Source organism: Lepisma saccharinum, chromosome 16 (genome assembly GCF_977018435.1).
Source record: "Lepisma saccharinum chromosome 16, izLepSacc3.1, whole genome shotgun sequence".
Taxonomy (NCBI): domain Eukaryota; kingdom Metazoa; phylum Arthropoda; class Insecta; order Zygentoma; family Lepismatidae; genus Lepisma; species Lepisma saccharinum.
In genome coordinates, this window is record NC_139244.1 from 59,519,553 (window position 1) to 59,539,352 (window position 19,800).

At 36.0% G+C, this 19,800-nt stretch overlaps 1 protein-coding gene across 1 annotated transcript in view; it reads right to left on the reverse strand.

Moving 5' to 3' along the window:
* Lrrk (Leucine-rich repeat kinase) overlaps window positions 1–14,877 on the reverse strand; it is a 280,688-nt gene extending 265,811 nt beyond the window's left edge. The window contains exons 1-3 of the mRNA XM_083138226.1: window positions 14,750–14,877; window positions 8,549–8,633; window positions 4,313–4,469 (exon numbers count right to left, since the gene is read on the reverse strand). Coding sequence (XP_082994352.1) covers window positions 4,313–4,469; window positions 8,549–8,602 — 211 coding nt within the window. The 5' untranslated portion in view covers window positions 8,603–8,633; window positions 14,750–14,877. The remainder of the gene's footprint in view (window positions 1–4,312; window positions 4,470–8,548; window positions 8,634–14,749) is intronic.
* Window positions 14,878–19,800: the final 4,923 nt, after the last annotated feature.

Consider the following 19,800-nt stretch of genomic DNA (forward strand, 5'->3'; position numbering starts at 1 on the left):
CAACCCTTGTACATTAATTTCTATTAAATATGTGCGCTGGTTAATGTTGGAATCTAGTTCCCTTGTGCACACTTTTATATCATCTTCCGAATCGTTGATCACATGTTGTGATGATTGAAGTTTGAATGCCTGATCCACGAGTTCTTCTTTATCAACTTTACTATTAAAGTTCATTTGTGCATCATTAGAATGCGGAAAAATAGTGGCAATAAATATATCCTGATTGGCAGCTGTGTTTGTTGGGTTAACTTCAGATTTAGGTGCGGATTCACTCAGTTGTATGAGCAACAAATTTGTTATTGAGTTCATAATTTGTGGATTTTCTACGTTCAATGTTAATCCTTTTATAACATTTCAAATAATTATGGCCTTGCTTCCCACAGAACGAACAGTAACTTCCTCCATAATGCCCTTGCACTTTGGACTTTGATTTATATGATTTTGAATTATTACCTTGACCATGAAGATTACTTTGCTGATTGCTAAATTTGGAATCATTCTCATTTTTACGTGAAACCTTATTCGCTTCATGAAATCTTCTGTCATTGCCCTTGCACTTAATATTCATTGTGCCTTTTAAGTTCACTTCACGGTGATAATCCTTCATATCACACTTGAGTTTTTGCATGTGTCTAGCTAACTCAAAAGCTTTCTGGAATTCCATGATGTTTTCTGCTATTATTTTCTTCCTAATAACGTCAGAACTTAAACCGCTCACAAACGTGTCAAACAAAGCAATAGGTAAAAACTCACCATATCCACATGCTTCACCTATCTTTCGGAGCCTTCTTGTAAAATCTTCAATCTTCTCCACATCCAATTGTGAACATTTTCTTAATTTTAGGCGTTGCACTATAAAATTACTACTTGGATTCTAATAAGAAATGAGCCTATCAGAAATTTCCTTGAACGATTTCTTCTTTGGTAGTATTGGAGAGAACAACTCGCGTTAACATTTCATAAGGTTTGGGGCCAATTACAGATATGAATCTAGGAACTTTGCTTTCATCAGATATGATAAAAACTCGGTAATAATTATCATATCTTTCCAAATAAGAGTTAATGGTTCCTTCATCTGGATCATGTTTGTCAAATCCTGGCACATACGCCATGATGCCTACAGCAACGATTAAATCCAATTAATCATAGACAAAACTCACCTAAATCTGTACTACGCCGTTAAATATATTTCTCGTCGCCATTTAATACATCTGTTGTGTATTTGGAACACATGCAGATCGCACTCAAGGTGTCGAATAGATTATAAATGATATGCACGCATAATTCAACACTATTTAATTAATCACAAAATTTCATTCAATAAACTATAACGAATTCCATTTATACAAGACAAAACACAATCTCCTTTTATCAACATCTTCACAACTTCAAAGGTCTTATAAACCATACAGACTATTTACGCAATAAGCGTCACACATACGACATTAATAGTAACATATATCAGGCAGCCTACATTTGCAAAGATAGAAATAGAAAACTAAATAGGGAGGATGGAACCCTCGATGAAATTTGGATTAATATGTTCAAAAGGTTCGAACGGCAAAAAGAGAAACAAGATAGGTCTCCAGGTTACTCCGGATGTAGTCCGCGTGGCTCAGGAAATATGAGAGTTCGACCCGGAAGTGATGTAGGTGGGGAGGGGAAGTAGTTAGGTGGGAAGGAAATAGCCTGTGCCAGTTTCCTGCATTTCATACGGAAGCACGAGCTGGTAACCACACGGAGGTCAGGGGAATTGGGATTTTATAGTTTTAACCATTTTTAATTTGTATACGTGGATTTTAGTGAACAATGATAATGGGCATGGATTTTACTTTCAAAAGGGGACAAGTTTTATCTGATTATCTTTCACCATTTCATACCCGAAACCTTTACCTTGATTGATAAACTTGATGCAACATGGTGGTGATTCATGCCTAGAAGTGCCTGAAGAAGGGGGCGGTTGAACCCCCGAAACGTAGCATATATCGAAGAAGGAGAGACACGTTGGTGTAAGTAATTGACTTTTACCTTATATTTTTATTTATTTTATATAATAAAAATATATATTTTTTAATATTTTCCACTCAACCATAAACATAAAATTATGCATTAAACATTTCTAATATGCCTAGATATACACTACATTCGTATAAGTCAAACTTATAACAAGTCATAATGAGCAAAACAGATTTCGAAACTAGAATACAGAGGCAAAATGTATTTCAGAGGGAAAACAGACTTCCGAGACAATCTGGATAGTAAAACTGGAGAATCTGGATTTCGGATGACAAACACATTTCGAAGGCAATCAGAATTCATAATTTAATTTTTGCCACTTTTTCAGGTCGAATTTGTTAATGGAGTTCTTAATGTGCTTTATTTTAACTTTCACTTCCTCACTTCACGATCACATAAGTACTCTAGGTGTTGGTTGAGTAGCAGTATACATTTAAATTCAAGCCAGGAACAAGCTAGACCTATCTATTTACCATTTGATGTAATGCTTTACAAGCAAATTAAAATACATTAGTTTTGCATGTAATGCTTTACAAGCAATTAGTTTTGCCAGTAGAATCACTAATCATTTTCATGGTGAACCATCACTGTGTTAGAACAATTCAAGTCCAGAGAGTTAGGTCAAAATGTTGATGCCATAAAGTCACGACAATATCTTGCAAATACTTGGCGAAATACACACCAGCAAGAGACCTCATCATACAGCTGCAGTGTCAGTTTTCAGACATCAATCAAGTTCTATTGCTCCGACTCATTTCTTATGTTGTCCAAGGATGTACGTCTTTCAAGACAAAGTTAATAACTTGAACACAGTTCATTGCCATTCTGCAATTAATTTTGTACTTTTCTGTGGAAAGTTAACCAAGCTTTTTCCTCTCCATCGTCTCACAAGAGCATGTGCAATTGCCAGACACAGAGCAATATAGTCCCAAATTCTTCTAAATATTGATGAAGAGGTTATATCGGGATATCAACCAGGTGATTTCCGGAGAGGCTTCCAAGCTTTCGAGAGCTAACATTACTCTCATCTTCAGTGACATTAGCTCTCGGAAGTCTATCCGGAAATCACCCAGTTGATATTCTAAGAACACCTCTTCATCATTCGCTGCCAGGAAAGATTCAAGATTTATTTCTTCAAAATATTGTTCATATGCATTAACAACTCTTTTGACTAATATTGCTCTAACAAAGTTGAGGTTCACAAGAATTTATTTGTGCAAACAAAAGGAAATCCAAAGTCTTGATTGCCTCCAAAATCCAGATTCTCCATTTTTACTATCTGCATTCCAGATTTTTTGAAAAAATCTGCATTTTGCCATCCCCAACAAATGCCACCCATTCATAGTGTAATACGCATGGTGGTTGATATATCAACCATTAGTCCATACAAGGTTAAGAAAGTTAATATATTAATTTTCCAATTTTATATCAAATCAGTGGATTATCCACAATGAGCTGAAAGTGACAGAAAAGCAATGTAAAATTAAATAAATCAATCATGGTACTTTATCAGTAGGGCACAGTGATATTAACAGATGTTAATATTTCAAAATAGGCTCTCGTGTAGCCAAGTTGTTAGCACTCTTGCCTTTGGTGCAAGCAGTCCCAGGTTCGATTCCCAGTGGGTGCCCCCAAAATTTCAGCATCAATCCAACGTCATGAAGACAATTGGGAAGCTACTTGAAAAGAAGAAGAAGAAGGCTCAGATCTCGAAAGCCAGAAAACAGTGGCAATGGGATCTAATGCGCTGAACATGCGTCACCCAATGAAAAGCCACTCTGGCAGGTCCCGGCCCTTCAAGGGCTGTTGCACCACAGAGAGAATATTTTGAAATGAAAGAGGTATTAATTTGTTCCTACATGACCGGGTTTGTTTATGCTCTGACAATATTTGTCATTTATGCAAACTGGAAAGAGGAAGGGGAAAAAAACCTTTCCTAGTCAAACCTAGGGATCTGAAGGCCATGTCTACATGACACAAATCCATCGAAATTGTCATTTTTTTTCTTTTGGCTATTTCTAGATTGAGTAAACAATAAATAACATCTGAGAACCAGATTACTTTTATGGTAATCTACCTTGATGGAAAGGAAAAAAAAAGACCCTTTTCATTACAAAATATTATTCTCTTTTAATATAACTATGCCCTATTTTTCAGAATCAGAAAAATATCCTATTAGTCCACCCCTAATCAAAATATTAAGAAAATAAATCAGCCTCTAAGCATGCACTATTGCCAATTCTATATTCAGTGTGGTTACATGCACAACCATTAAACATTTTTCAATACAACATACCTCCAGCACGAAGAAGAACATGTAAACATCGGGAATTTTCAGTCGTTGCTGCAGCATGAAGAGGAGTTCTACCCCAGGAGTCCTGACTATTTATGTAAGCAACTTGGTCCCCATGTAGTAAGTCTTCCAATAGTTCAGCATTATCCCACAAAGCTGCCTAATAATATTTTTAAAAAAAAGAAGAGGAATACTTAAAATCTTACACACGAAACTTCATAAAAAATACTTCTACTACATGTCTCAACTTAATTCAATTACTACTTTCTTCAACTGAAATGAATCTCCATAAAATGCCAAGGTAACACAACAGTAGCGTGTAAATTAATCCGAACAAGATGCATACTTTTCAAGGTATACAATAATCTTAAAATATGTTGCAGTTTTAAGCTTTAGTTTCACTTTTTCTTTTAAAATAACTGCACATTCTCTCTTGATAATGTCCTGTGCTATGAACAACAATCTATTTTTACTCAATAGTTCATTGTTGAAGACCCAAAGTGGAGTCTATTGTTGAAGTACCACACGTTAACAAGGGCCGAAAGCATTTTCTCCTTGGTTGAACAACCCACTTTTGACATCCTTCTTTTTCAGATAGACCTTAATTTTCAACTGGATTTAAATCAGGTGAGTTTCCTGGCCAGGAGAGTACTTCTACATTGTTATTATCAAAGAACTCATTGACTTATCGAGATGTATTACATTTTGCTAGGTCCTCTTTGAAAACACCATCACCAGCAGGAAAAGATTTCTTGAGAAGAGGTATGACTTTTCGTCGCAGTATGTCAATATATCTATCAATGTTCATCATCCCCTTAACAGGAACTATTGGTCCAGGCATTTCAGATGTGAAACAACCCCAGAACATTATTTTCGGGGGATGTTTTGAGTTTGTTATGTGTTCTGGTGAAAGTTTTTCACATTTTCCTTTACGAACGAAAGAAACCTTGTGACCATGCACTTCAAAATGGCATTCGGCAGAAAAAAGCACTTTCTTTCAGTCCCGATGACATTTTGCCCACGTTACATGCTTTTTACACATTTTCTTAGTAAGCAACTATTTTTTCAATGGCCTACAAGCTTTTCGTCCAGATTCAAGCAGTCTGCGACGCACTGTTGTAATGTGCACGTCCACTCCACTTGACAATAAATCATGTGTTAAATCAACAGCAGTCAGTCTGGGGTTCTGTTTGCTTTTTCTAATAAGAATTCGGTCATCCTGCAACAAAGTCTTCCATTCGCGACCACATTTTCCCTTTCTTTGAGGCTCGATGGATCCAGTCTCTCGGTATTGTTTCAAAATTGAATTAACCGTACCCAATCTGACACCACATTCTGTAGCAATTTGTCTCTGTGTCATTGAAGTATGCTGTGATAACGTAACAATTTTCGACAGTTTGTGTGGCGTTGTATCCATTTGGGTAGCAGCTGAAATGAGAACCACTCACACAAAAAAACTTACCTTCCGCTTGGCACATAACTTACAACACAACTGACTCTTCCTCTGTCGACGATAACAAAATACTTCAACAACAGACTCCACTTGGGGTCTTCAACAATGAACTATTGAGTAAAAATGGATCGTTGTTCATAGCACAGGGCATTATCAAGAGAGAATGTGCAGTTATTTAAAAAAAAGTGAAACTAAAGCTTAAAACTGCAAAGTATTTTAAGATTATTGTATACCTTGAAAAGTATGCATCTTGTTCAGATTAATTTGCATGCTACTGTATCTTATTATTTATTAGTGTGGGTGACACTTCAGCTCTTCCTAAGAGCTTTATTGAAAGCACAAAACACAGGTTAACATTGTTCTTTTACCAACAACAATTCTAGTAACACATCAATAGAATTGATCTAAAAAATATATAATTATAAATTATGCTACTGAATTATTATATTTATATATCATTATTATATGATATGCTAGTTAACTGTCAGTTAAGCTATATTTTAGTTGCTTCCGTAAATTAAATTGTTGTGTTCTTAAATATAACTATGTAGACAAAACTAAAAATAATTCAGGGATCAGCTCTTTTCAATATTTATTTATATTTCCAAATACAGTCTAATTAAGTCATGCATTCAACTAAGCTACACATATTGAAATGTGATCCTAAAACACGTATTTTTTTAATTAATACAAGACTGGATTAAAAGTAATTAATTCTTGTGCCAGAGTGGCCTTCCTAAAGAATTCTATATACATGCCTCTACAGGTAACAGCATGAATAACTATGAAACAAGTACATTCTAAAACATGCCCAACTCTACCATATTCCTGCAGATTTTAAAATTCAGCCAGCAAGAGTGCAAAAAAATGGCATGTTTGTTATTCCGATTTAATGACATGTGTGATACAGAAAAAACACACATACTGTACTAGTTCCTTTTTGAAAAAAAAACTTGAAATATTTTTTTTTTTTTTTAAAAAGAGCTAAATTTGAAAATACGGGTGCCAGGTGGAAATTTTCAGTTGCCATGGCAACTGGGCATCATCCTGAATTTTATCTACCCCTGTAACTATGTAATATAAATTAAAGGCTTTTTGGGAACATCTGTATTCCTAACGTAAATTATTCATTTACAAACTCTTCATTAGAAATGTCTGCTTAAAACTCCAGTTGTGTGTTCACATGTATGGAATGCAAAATGGCCACTAAAAATAATTTTCGTTCAGGTGAAGTTTGGAGAATTATTAAGAAGAGGGAACAAAACTGAAGAAACAATATAGACGATTAAAAGAATGCAAATATGAACATATAAAGTGAGACATCTAAAAGAAAAATTATAAAGTACAATCTCTCAGCAGCCTTGTTAACTTAACACATTGGGGTCTCACGACGGGCATTTCCCGCAGTGCACTTAAAGTCAATGTGGACGAAATACAGGCATAGCCCATCCTGTGGTATGCAATTGCTTTGCCGATTGAACTACGGGCTATGTTCGTAGTTCGTCTCATGTGCGTGTTCCTTCAAGCCTCTTGGTTGAAATTCCGACTGCTAGGTGACTCGTGTCCTATTTTTATCTCGCACCTGCGACTGTTTGTTGTCGGGTTGATGTACGTTGCATTGTTTAGAATGGCATCGTTAGATCCAGACCTCATAGCGGAAATTCTGCATTCCATTTGTTCATTAGGTCAGTGGTGAATGCGTATGTAATTTATAAGAAAGTAAACAGGGAAAATCATAATATGTCTCTGGAAGAGTTCGTCATCCAAGTAGGGGAAGCGCTACTCATCAAAGCGGGTGAAGATATTCAAGGTCAAACATCAATGTCAACTACAGCAGATAGGCTAACAGACCGCCATTTTCCAAGGAAAGTCTCCCCCTACAGAGAAAAAGTCAAGGCCCTGTAGGTCATGTAAAGTTTGTGGAGACAGGCACAAAAAGATACTGTAATTATGTAATTTTTGGATTGTTAATTATTGAAATTTCCAGATTACGAACTTAAAATATCTCTATATTAACATTTGTTACAATGTTGTACTTTTTCTTTTTTCACAAAACATTGCTAAAAAATATTCAAAAATGTCTGAAAATGAGACGAAAATTTAACAAATTTTTGTTCATTGAAAAGAGGAAGTTTTGTAGATTTAAGAAATGTGTGGTAAATAAAAACAAATTAAAAATATTTTTTTCTATGATTTTTTTTAAAAACAACCAAAACCGCAGGCCAGAGGTAAAAATGCTGTATTATGAGGCCAGATCCGAATGTGTTAAAGTCCTCTCAAGCAATGAAAAATCTTTTCAGTTGTATGAAAGAAATAGGAAGAAAGATAAAATAATAGATATGCTAGGTGTATGAAACCAAGAAGTTACTTCTCTTGTAATTTCCGGTTCTTACAAGCATATACAGTGGACCTTGATTTTACGTTTTTTCAGGATACCAAGTCAACAAAATTAAAATGTGGGAAAATTAAAATCAATGAAAATTTTGTAGCATTTTGCTATGTTGGGTCCATCAAGGTTGAATGTATAATGCAGGAAAATGTTAAAATGAGGAACGTAAAATCAGGGTTCCACTATAAACACAATTTTTGATGTAATGTTTTGGAAGAACACACGGTGATGTGTATGTATGCTTGTAAGAACTTCAAACTACAAGAGAAATAATTCTTGAATGCAAGCAAAGAAATTATTTCTATAATAAATAAACTGTATTTCACTGAAACTACACAAAAGAAAGAGGAAATTGCAAAATATAAAATTGCAAAATATAATGTAAAAGATCACACACCTGATGAAGTAGTCTTCCTGGAAAATCTTCATCTTCTGGTGTAACATTATCCATTCTTTCTTATCCTGGAAAAAATCTCAAGCAGCTGAAAAAAATCAACAGAAGCAACTATAAATTCACATTAAATTCTCAGTCCATTAAAAAATACAAATTATATATCTCTATCTTCTTCAAAGTTTTATTTATGATCTCCACGATTTCCGATATTGTTCCAGAACAAACAAACATTGAAACGGCTCCTACTTTAATAAGGTTTTTGTTTTTTAAATTCTCGACCAAAAGAATTAATGGCAGAAGTACAATTGAAGAACAAGTTTTAGACAATGAAATACTGGACATGAAAGAGGACATTTAACAGAGTGACCTGTGATCTTTCTCCATCCTGTCTATAGTTACTGATTATGCATTGCCGTCTTGGTTTTTGAATGTTCAGCCTCCTTCACAACTGTTATGATTAGGGAACAGATTTCTAGGTAAATACCTATTTTTTGATACATCCTAGACGTATGCAATTTAGAAATCTTTGCATTTTATGTACACAGTACCCCTCAACTGGAATTCTATAGAACCTAAAAATGCCTAAATGAACTATAAATTCCTAAAGCCCTATTTTGACTTGAAACATGTATTTTAAACCACTGGCTTAATTTTAAAAATAACTTTAATTAAGACCCACCCTTAATTTCCACCACAAAGGTTTGAAACCCTTGAACGAATCCGAGCACAAAAGAAGAGCAACAGCAAGGGATATCGACATCTGTGCAAATTTCCACCATCTTCCAGCTTTTATCACAAAATTGGAAAAATGTGGAACAAACTGACTGGATGAAGCACACTCCATTGTTGAACGTTGTACTTCCCAGGCAATTAAAGGTACCGTAGGTGTAGTATACCATACCAAAATTCAGGCTGTTTTGGGATGGGATCCTAGCTACAAAATCATTTAGTTGTTAAAACAGAGCCAGCATTATTCCTGGCATCCAACAGTGTAAGAGCGTGGGAAGATTCCAAGAATACCTCCGTTTTGATTGGCTGTTTCAAGTGCATGCTGTTATGAGTAGGAAAGGTAACCCTACAAGTGACCAATCACGTCACCTATTTCCACCGCTGACACAACAGTTAGATGAAAGGGAAGGGTTTGCGCCAGAAACTACAAGTGATCTAGTATAGAAGCTGTTCATCAAGGAAAGAAGACCACTGCAAAACAACTTGCACTTTGGCTTTTGAGGTTGAGTGTATTTTAGCACACTTTATGACTGTACAAGCACCTACTCACGCCAGAACATTGAAAAGCATATGGTGGTGCAGTACTTCAAAAAATCCTACCAGTCCATCGCTAATTACACTGGACTGAAGATGACCGGACCCCTCTTCGATTTTCTTCATATTTGGCATACTCACTAATTGAGGCCTCCTAATCACGAATCTGAAGTTAAAAGTTGTAGGAAATGTCTAGAAATTGCAAAATAAGCGAAAATAAGGCGTTAGTTTTCGAAATGGAAACAGTCTATTTTCACGATTTTTTTTGTTTCACAAGCAAATATAACAGTTGGGCTGAAAAGTTCATACGCTGACTCATAGATGGCGTTACTAGAATTAAATCCATGTGATTTTTACTTAGTACTAACCTTCAAAAGATACATGTATAAATTTCACAGCTGCCGGATAATTAGTTCGTGAGATATAGCATTGTGAGTGAAGCAGCTTTTGTTATTGTGAAAAAATGGATAAAAAAGAATTTCGTGTGTTAATAAAGCATTGCTTTTTGGTGAAAAAAAATACTGTTGAAGCCAAGGCTTGGCTTGATAAACATTATTCGGACTCTGCACCAGGAAAATCAACCGTTGAGAAGTGGTTTGCTAAATTTAAATGAGGCGAAATGAGCATCGAAGACGATGCACGCAGTGGATGCCCCAAAGAGGCTGTTACCGACAAAAACATCAAAAAAGTCCACAAAATAATTATAAATGATCGTAAAGTGAAGTTGATCGAGATAGCTGAGACTTTAAAAATATCAAAGGAACGTGTTGGACATATTGTGCATGAATATTTGAACATGCGAAAACTGTGTGCAAAATGGGTGCCGCGCGTGCTCACAATCGATCAAAAGCAACAACGTTTTGATGATTCGGAGCAATGTTTAGCGATATTCAACCGTAATAAACACGAATTTTTCCATCGATATATTACAATGGATGAAACATGGCTCCATAACTACACTCCACAGTCCAATCGACAGTCAGCCGAGTGGACTGCATGTGATGAACCGAATCCAAAGCGTGGAAAAACGCAACAGTCGGCTGGCAAGATTATGGCATCAGTATTCTGGGATACGCATGGTATTATATTCATCGATTACCTCAAAAAGGGCCAGACCATCAACAGCGATTATTACATAGCGTTGTTGGAGCGTTTAAAGGATGAAATCACGAAAAAACGGCCCCATTTGAAGAAGAAAAAAGTGCTGTTTCATCAAGACAATGCACCGCGTCACAAATCAATGAAAACGATGGCAAAATTATATGAATTAGACTACGAATTGCTTCCCCATCCACCATATTCTCCAGATCTGGCCTCCAGTGACTTTTTCCTGTTTGCAGACCTTAAAAGAATGCTCGCTGGAAAGAAATTTAGCACTGATGAAGAGGTAATCGCCGAAACTGAGACCTATTTTGAGGCTAAAGAGAAATCGTACTATAAAAATGGCATCAAAAAATTGTATGACCGCTATAATCGTTGTATCGCCCTCAAAGGCAACTATATTGAATAATAAAATCGAATTTTGTCAAAAAAATATTTTTTACTATGTTAGCCTACGAACTTTTCAGCCCAACTGTTATATATTCCTGATACTACCACGACACAAAATTTTAACTATTTTTGCCTAACCTAACCGAAACTAACCTAACCACACGTCAATGGTTCGTGGGGCTAGTGTCAATGGTTCACAATTATTTTGCAATTTCTAGACGTTTCCGACAAATTTTAACTTCAGATTCATCATTAGCAGGCCTCAATTAGTAAGTATGCCAAATATGAAGAAAATCGGAGATGGGTCCGGTCATCTTCAGTCATACCGAATAGAATATATTGCACTAGAAATAGTAACCTTAGTGTACAAATTGAATCTAAAAGTTATTTCATAAAATTATCATTAATTAATAATTATGCCTATTAATTTATTATAACACTGTTAACTCTTCAGAGAAAAAGTTAAGAATAACCAAAAAATAGTTTGCGACAACAAAACATTTGTTTAAACCACCAGGTGACAAAACAAATAATTATTCAAAAAAGAATACATACAATTGTTGCGATTTTTAAGATGCTACCTGCCACTACTTTCCAAAGATTTTGCAATGACACACTGGCCACTGATACTTTTGATATTATTAAGTAACATAGTAACACCAAGGTTCATCCTCAAATGTTTTCAAAATATGTTTAAATTTGTGTTACCAATGAATAAGACACAAGATCATAACTAGGGAATGGACTTTTAGGTGCTAAGAACGAGGGATGTAGAACTTTATAAACTCCATAATTCCCGGTTTTCAAGGCGAACTTTCCACAAATTCAAGGGTACGAGCAGATAGATGTTTTCTCTATATCATTCCTTTGTATTACCACAAAAATATTAACAATATAAAGGGTCTGTGAAATTCCAATTTATGCAAAAATCGGAATCCCATTAAATTAAACAGAATGTACTATATATAAAATATTTAATTTAAGGTGTGGAGTTTATATGTGCCATTTCACATACTCAGATTCGAAATACAAAATACAAACACAAATGTTATGGGATATAGCCGCAGGAAGTTACTGGTGCAGACTCCATAAATGCAACGGCAGCTGACCCCAAAGGCAGGCTTGGTTCTCCCCCGATGATAACGTCACCTTGTAACGAACAGGTCATAGGTTCGATATCTGTTGGACGCACATAGTGGTTCGGATCCCACTTTAAACTGTAGGTCAAGTCTCGATTAGTCTATCTGTGCATAAAGCACCTACTCACGGACAACTGGAAGAACAGAACATTGAAAAGCATATGGTGGTGCAGTACTTCAAAATATGATAAAGTTTTTACACTGGACAAATTGTGTATTTTTTATAATCAAAGAATAAATATATTGCACTAGAAATAGTAACCTCAGTGTACAAATTGAATCTAAAACAAGTTATTTCATAAAACTATCATTAATTAATAATTATGCCCATTACTTTATTATAAGCACCTAAAACTTCTAAAATGGAGTTTATAAAGTCTCAAATCTCTCTTTCTTAGCACCTAAAAATCCATTCCCTAGTTATGATCTAGTGTTTACGACCCCGAGTTTGATACCCGGTGGAGACACATAGCAGAGTTGTTTGGATACTTTACTACAGGGGTGACACCTATAAATCATTTATTTTGCACTTTTTTACATTGCTAACGTACTATTCTGGAAAGCAGAACATTTCTTTAGGTGAAATAATGAATTTCTAACAAAAATAATGTCTATTTCTTAAACTTACGAGTACTTACTGTTACTCGTTATTTCAATTAAGTAACACGCATTATGGCGATAGAATACTGGTTCATCGCACGTTGTGAGTTTATGCAGTGTTGCAACCTTGTTCACCGGAAAATACCTACTTTCGTGCCGGGATTTTAAATTATGCTAATACCTCGCAAACCATTGACATTAGCCAAACAAACCATTTTCTGTAAGGTTAGGTTAGGCAAGCATAGTTAAAAAAAATAATTAAAAATACTCGACACGTCATGTTATAGTAAAAACATGGCGAGTTTGAAACACTGACTACGGGGCTTACGTCATCTAACACACGGAACTTTGTGCTCTCGTGCCGAAAGCAAATGGCGGCAGCAGAAACAGCATGTCAGACAGAGATTTTCGCAGAAAGCAACATGCATTTGCAATAAAATGGATCAAAGCTACATTCATGGACTTACAACGCTGCAGAAAATGATTTACGTAAGTACTTTCTCCTGTAAAAAGTAAGAAATCCGTCACCCCTGTAGTAAAGTGTTACCAGTCAAAGTTTGTGATTTTAACGTGATTTTTTAAAAGAAAACATGCACAAAGTTCCTTGTATATTTTTTGGCACAGTACATATAAACACATACACTTTGTTTTTCGATGTTTAAGGTGTTTTCTGATAATATATTTCTTTGTAATAATCTTTACAAAGTGTTATGGTGCATATCAGAACTTTCTATACAGAATTTTAACATCAAACACAGTGAAAATGCATTTATTATTTACAAATCTGTTGTCTGTTTATTAATTTCACTGAACCTCTGATTACTGAAAGTAATCTGTAGGTTTTGAAGAGACAGAAATTATTAATTTATGATGAATTGAGTCATAATAATTATGTTATACAAATAGCCGCTGCTGCCTGAAGCAATCTTTCCACAATCACAGTGTGTATATATGTGCAGGAGATGAAGAAAAGGGTAGACTTATTAAGGCAATCAAACCTAACAATCCTAACTCACTTAAACTAAAACTAAACTCCATGGTTCAACAGCCCTTGAAGGTTAGCACTTCATGAAAGAAAATACCGTCTTTCTGGGAGAGAGGAGAAAGAAATTGCCTTCCTAAAGTATAAAGTTATACGAGGCGCAAAAATAAGAAAAGGTAAATCTTATGTACCTATGTATTTGTTTAACATCAGGTAATTACTTTATGTACCTATGAAATGTGTTTCATTTTACATCACCCAGTTTTCTTGTTATGTTTACACACGAATTATTATTTTAATTTAAATACATCACTTAAAAACAAAGAATGTAAATAAAACAAAAGTAAATAATGTATAACCTTAGTTCACCCTGAAATAATGAATTACGCGTTTATTAAATGTGGTAAATTATTCGATACACGGTTAACTGTATATCAACCTACACAAAGAAAAAGAAATATTATTGAACAAGGAGTAGCACAATTTAACAACTCTTACATAAATTCAAGTATTTACTTAACAGATAGTCACACATTTCCGAAAAGTATCACTTACAGCTAAATATTTCGTATTATACTGAATGTACACGCATTCTCTAATAAATAATCATCTTAGTAGGAGGTGGAAAACACTGAGCAGTCAAGCTGAAAGAAGGTAGGAGGTAATTAGATGTAACTATGTGTGTTCCTTACTTCACTTTCAAATTAAAAATAAATAATTAATCCGTACCTAAAACGGCCACAAATAATCGTCGTGCTCTTCTTTATCCATATGAGACGAGAAAATCATTTTTTTCAGATTTGTTACGGATAAGCACAAACAAATAATAAAAAATCTTCGCAGATCATCTGTAAACTAGAAAGTTGTCTGCAATTTCATTGCGCTTCTGTTTTCGATCTCTCGATTAGCTTTGCTTGGATATCGAATTGGGTATCTTCCTCTAAAGTCCATTTACAGTAATGAAAAAAGGTGAACGCATTTCATTCACAGCGAAATGGTAATTTTCTGAATCTTTATTTATATTCTCCAATAATAATCACTAAACGAACAGGAAGTTGCCAGACAGGTGAAGGATCGGTTGGTCCGCCCTCCCCCGATCGTTCTCAGCAAAGAAGCTTCCATACTGGCCCATTTTAGTGTGACCAGTGTGACTGGTGTGACGTCATGAGTCAAAACAAATCTACCACGTGTTTTTTCCTATCCCGAGCCGTTGAATTTTCCATCGGAAAGGTTAGCTTTAAGAATTGTGACAGCAGCTATCTAGAACTTGTTTATTTCTCATGGCCGACTGACCGAATCAACAAAACCAATCCAAATCAAGGAAATAATAAATATTAAAAAATAACTGTACTTACGCAGTCAATACCAGCCTTTGCTTCGTACTTCATAACTTTTCTTTCGCTTACGACTATTATACTGGTCTACAACGAAAAATCATCAGAGGTTTGACCCCCTGATTCCACCAAATCTATGCTTAGTTTTTTCCAATGTTCGGAAAGTTACTTTTTAAAAGGTAACTAGTTACAGCTACAGTTACTTGCTTAAAAAGTAACAGAGTTACAGTTACTCATTTTAAAAAGTAACTCAGTTACAGTTACTTTTCACTGGAAATTTTCTTGCAAACAAATTACACAAAATCGATTACTAATTGTAATAAAAAAGAGAAAAATCTATCGGATGCTGCTTACACAAGGGGGACAATTATGAGGCCACAGATGAACAAACTACGGAAACTAGACAACTCCACAGCACACAACTGACAATGGCTAACTAAGAGCAACAGGAAAGAATCCTCCTCCTAATCTCATCTTCCTGCTTCTGGGAAATCCACCCTCCTTCCGAGTTATGTATATCGTTTTAGAATGGACATTTCCACTTTGACATGAAAAACGTTTTAAATCCATTCATTTTACAGATAATGACATAAACATGAGATGAGCAAAATATCTCGGCGATATTTGTTTTGGTTCTCGAGAAACACGCCTTCAAACACCGCTGAAATTCCCTCCTACGTCACGGATTTGAAAACGTCCTCTCCACAGACAGGGGGTCCTCTGACGTCATCACTTAGAAATGCGTGCAGGCATGTCTTCTGCTCTTCCCGTCAACTTAGCATGAACCGCGGAAGCGACAGCAAGGTCACTTGTTACTGTGTAAAACAAGTATCTTGTAACTTCCAGTGCAAAAATCTGTGCTCGATTTCTTGGAGATGAATTATGCCCTAGCAGTATAGCAGTATTTACTATAATTCAGCCACTCGGTAGAGGGTTTTCCTATTAGGGTGACAAAGCAAAACTTGTAACAGTCAATGGCTGAACACGTGAACAGCCTTGTTCATTGCGAATACATAGGTTGCTTCTGACTGCCAAGAACTTAATGTTATAGGAATGCCTTTTCTGGAATTACAATTATTTTCGTCATAATATTTTCTTCGCAAATTTTAAGATAATACGTTTAGAACACACTGGTTTACACGCCAATTTCTGCAATATAAGAGGTGATACGGTATAAAAAGGTACGGGGAGTTTTTAAATTTCCTTCAGTAAATGAGTTTTCTTCAGTTAATATATATATTGCAAATTTTAGTATTTAGCCTACTTTTCCGTCACTTTGTTTAACCACAACGATGAACGCATGGTTAATTTAGTATGTATCTTCTCTAACATCATATTTCTTCCCAATTTTGGCTAATCGCTACAATGAAGATGAATGACTACAAGCAGTACACCCTCCCACACACACACACACTACCACCACCACCAACAAGCACAATCTAAGTATCACCCAACTTGCCATGATACGAGACGAACTTTTTCTTCTGTCCCATCTCATTTCATAAACATTCACTAGTTCTTGTCCCATCTCATTTTATGAGTGCTCCCCTGTGCTTTGCACCATGCCATGAAGGCGTATAGGGGGTGTGGGGTTAGGGTCCCACACTTTCTTGATCTCGGCCGAGCTGGGGGTGATGTGATCAGCACCATGCCCCTCGCTGCCTTTACCCCTCAGAGTTTCCTCCAGGTACCCACTTTATATGATGCTGGGTAGGTGCCGAAGCAGCTTAAACAGGTTGAAAAAGTCCCGGTTCTCCCCCGCCAGGGATCGAATCCGGGTCTCTTGCATGGTAGTCAGACGCCCTAACGACTGAGCTACCGCGGCTCATAAATAAAATATGTGACTACATAAAAAAACAGACTGTACAAATGGCATCTACTTTATATGAGGTATGTTCAAGAAGCTACCAGAATGGTGTCACTGTAGTTGGATGAAGGTTGCGGGAATAAAAAGGAGGAAGGGCAGACTTTAAAATCCAGATCAGGACATTTACATGATGATACTTTGAGACCATCGTGTTTCTGTAAATTCATGAGTTTAGGTGACACGACTGCCAATGGAGATTGATAGAAAGAGAACATTTCTTACTCATATAAAATTTACAATCCATTAACACAATAATTCATAGTAAAGGTTAAATACATCTGGTAAAGGCATGTTGTGTTCAATGTCAATATTGTTTTTGTTTATGTTCAACTGAAATTGATGTGCATCTTTTCTTTTAGCACTAGTGAGCTCAATTATTATTTCTTTGTCTACACATAAATTACATTCCATTGAATATAAAGTTATTGATTCAATGTAACTAAACTAAATTAAACTCCATGGTGCAAGAGCCCTTGAAGGGCCAGGGCATGCCAGAGCGGATTTTCATTGGGTGACGTGTGGTCAGCGCTGTTTCTGGCTTTCTTGGCCAGAGGCCGCTACTTCCTGAGGTAGCTACCCAATTGTCCTCATGACGCTGGGTCAACGTCAAAATTTTGAGGGCACCTAAAGGGAATCGAACCTGGGACCGCTTGCATAAAAGGTGAGAGCGCTAACCACTTGGCTACATGGGAGCCATGATTCAATATAACAGAGTAATTAATTTACATGTATTACTTTTACTAATTCAACCATTCATATTTTCACAAATTACATACCGAAACCACATTCTGTATTTTTCAATGTTTTTTTTCTGACATTCTGCTTTAAAACAAAACATTAATGATAATTCAAGATTATGTTCATTCAGGATCCCACTTTGTGATTGTCACAATTGTTTCATTGACACATTACAAGTCAAAATCTCCTAGTTCGTGAATATTAAGTAAAATCAAGGGTTTATCCATCATGTTGTGATTATTACGATCTCCATGAATACTTTTCTTGTTGTGAAGCCACATCTTGCAATAGGGATGGAGACAGACCCAGGACTTGTGCAGATGATACCACATAAAAGACAGGCCTGATACAAAAATGAAAACAACACAAACAAATTTATTTGTGTCGTCAGTTGTTTAATATGGTCTCCCTGATGACATAGTGCTAACACTGTCACCTTGTCATCAAAGGGTCTTGGGGCTTAACTCCTGGTGGAGGCACATTGCACGGTATCTTACATATCGTCGGTCCAGTGACATAACGACGTATCTCATTTTTTTGCGAAATTGAGTTATTAACATCGTTGTGATCATACTGGTGCCCTGCATCACCTGGCAAATCGGCGTAACTCAAATCCAATTAATAAGGAAGTTATGAATATTTTTTGATTTTGCGTATCTCAATTTGTTAAAAAATTTGGTATGACATAGCGGCGTATCTTGACTTCCGTCGTTATGTCAGATGAAGTAAATCCTAAACTGTTTCGCAGGTTGGCGTATCTCTTTTTGCTTACAGCAGAAAAATGCAACAATTGGGGCCAATACACTCACAAAGAGAAAAATAAAGCAATGCAGAAATGTATATTCAGTGTTTACAAATCAGCGGTCACAATTTTAAGAATAGCTAAACGGTCTAACAAAGTATAATGAAAGAAAGAGGTAAAATGAATTATTAGATACATTTTGTTGATGTCGGAAATAGCACAATTTAACTTTAGCTGCACGGTTTTTCGAAGAAGGATCAAAGCTGTATATTAAGCATTGTTTGTAAGCTCTGTTAGACAATATGCAACGTTGTCAAAATACTCTCAAAGCTTTCAACTTGTCCCGATCATTTTGAGATCAGCAACCGTAGGAATAAGATGGACGTCTTAGTGCTCTGGGAAGATGGCTCAAGATATAGTGTCCCATCAAGAGAACTACACGCGATCGAAAAGAGGAAAAATAACATCAAAGCCGGGATATCGGTAAAATTTTACTGGCCTCCAGAAAGGAAGTGGTACAAAGGGACTGTCATAGAAACATTGAATGAAGAATCTGCCGTATCATCTGACGAAGATGTACCTCTGTCTTATCTGCTGAAGAAGAAGGACGATGTATTATCTCCTACACAAGAACAGGACGAGAGTGACTTTGATGCCGAAAGTGAATATCTTGAAGATGTCAGTGACCCGGATGATCCAGATTATTTGCCAGGAAAATGGCAACATTGTGAAGCAAGTGGATGCAAGGATGAAGTCTTCTCCTCGTGTTCCAGATGTCACATCCTGCTTTGCTGGGATTATTTCCTTCAAAGATAATGACTGTACATAACACAAGAAAGGGGCGTTATTGACAATTCAAAATGTGTGTTAAACAAAGTGCAGGATAACAATTCTTTAATATGTGATAGCAATGCCATCACTAGAGACCACATTGCAACAAATCCTGAAAGTTATGATGTCGACGGATCACCAAAAGAAGGCTCTACTAGAGCTTCTAGAAAAGGAGGGAAGAAAAATCTGAGTAAGAAGTATGAAGTATGAAGCTAGAAGATAAATTTAAGCAGAACGTTGCAGAGAAAAGTAAAGTGAGAGAATTGAA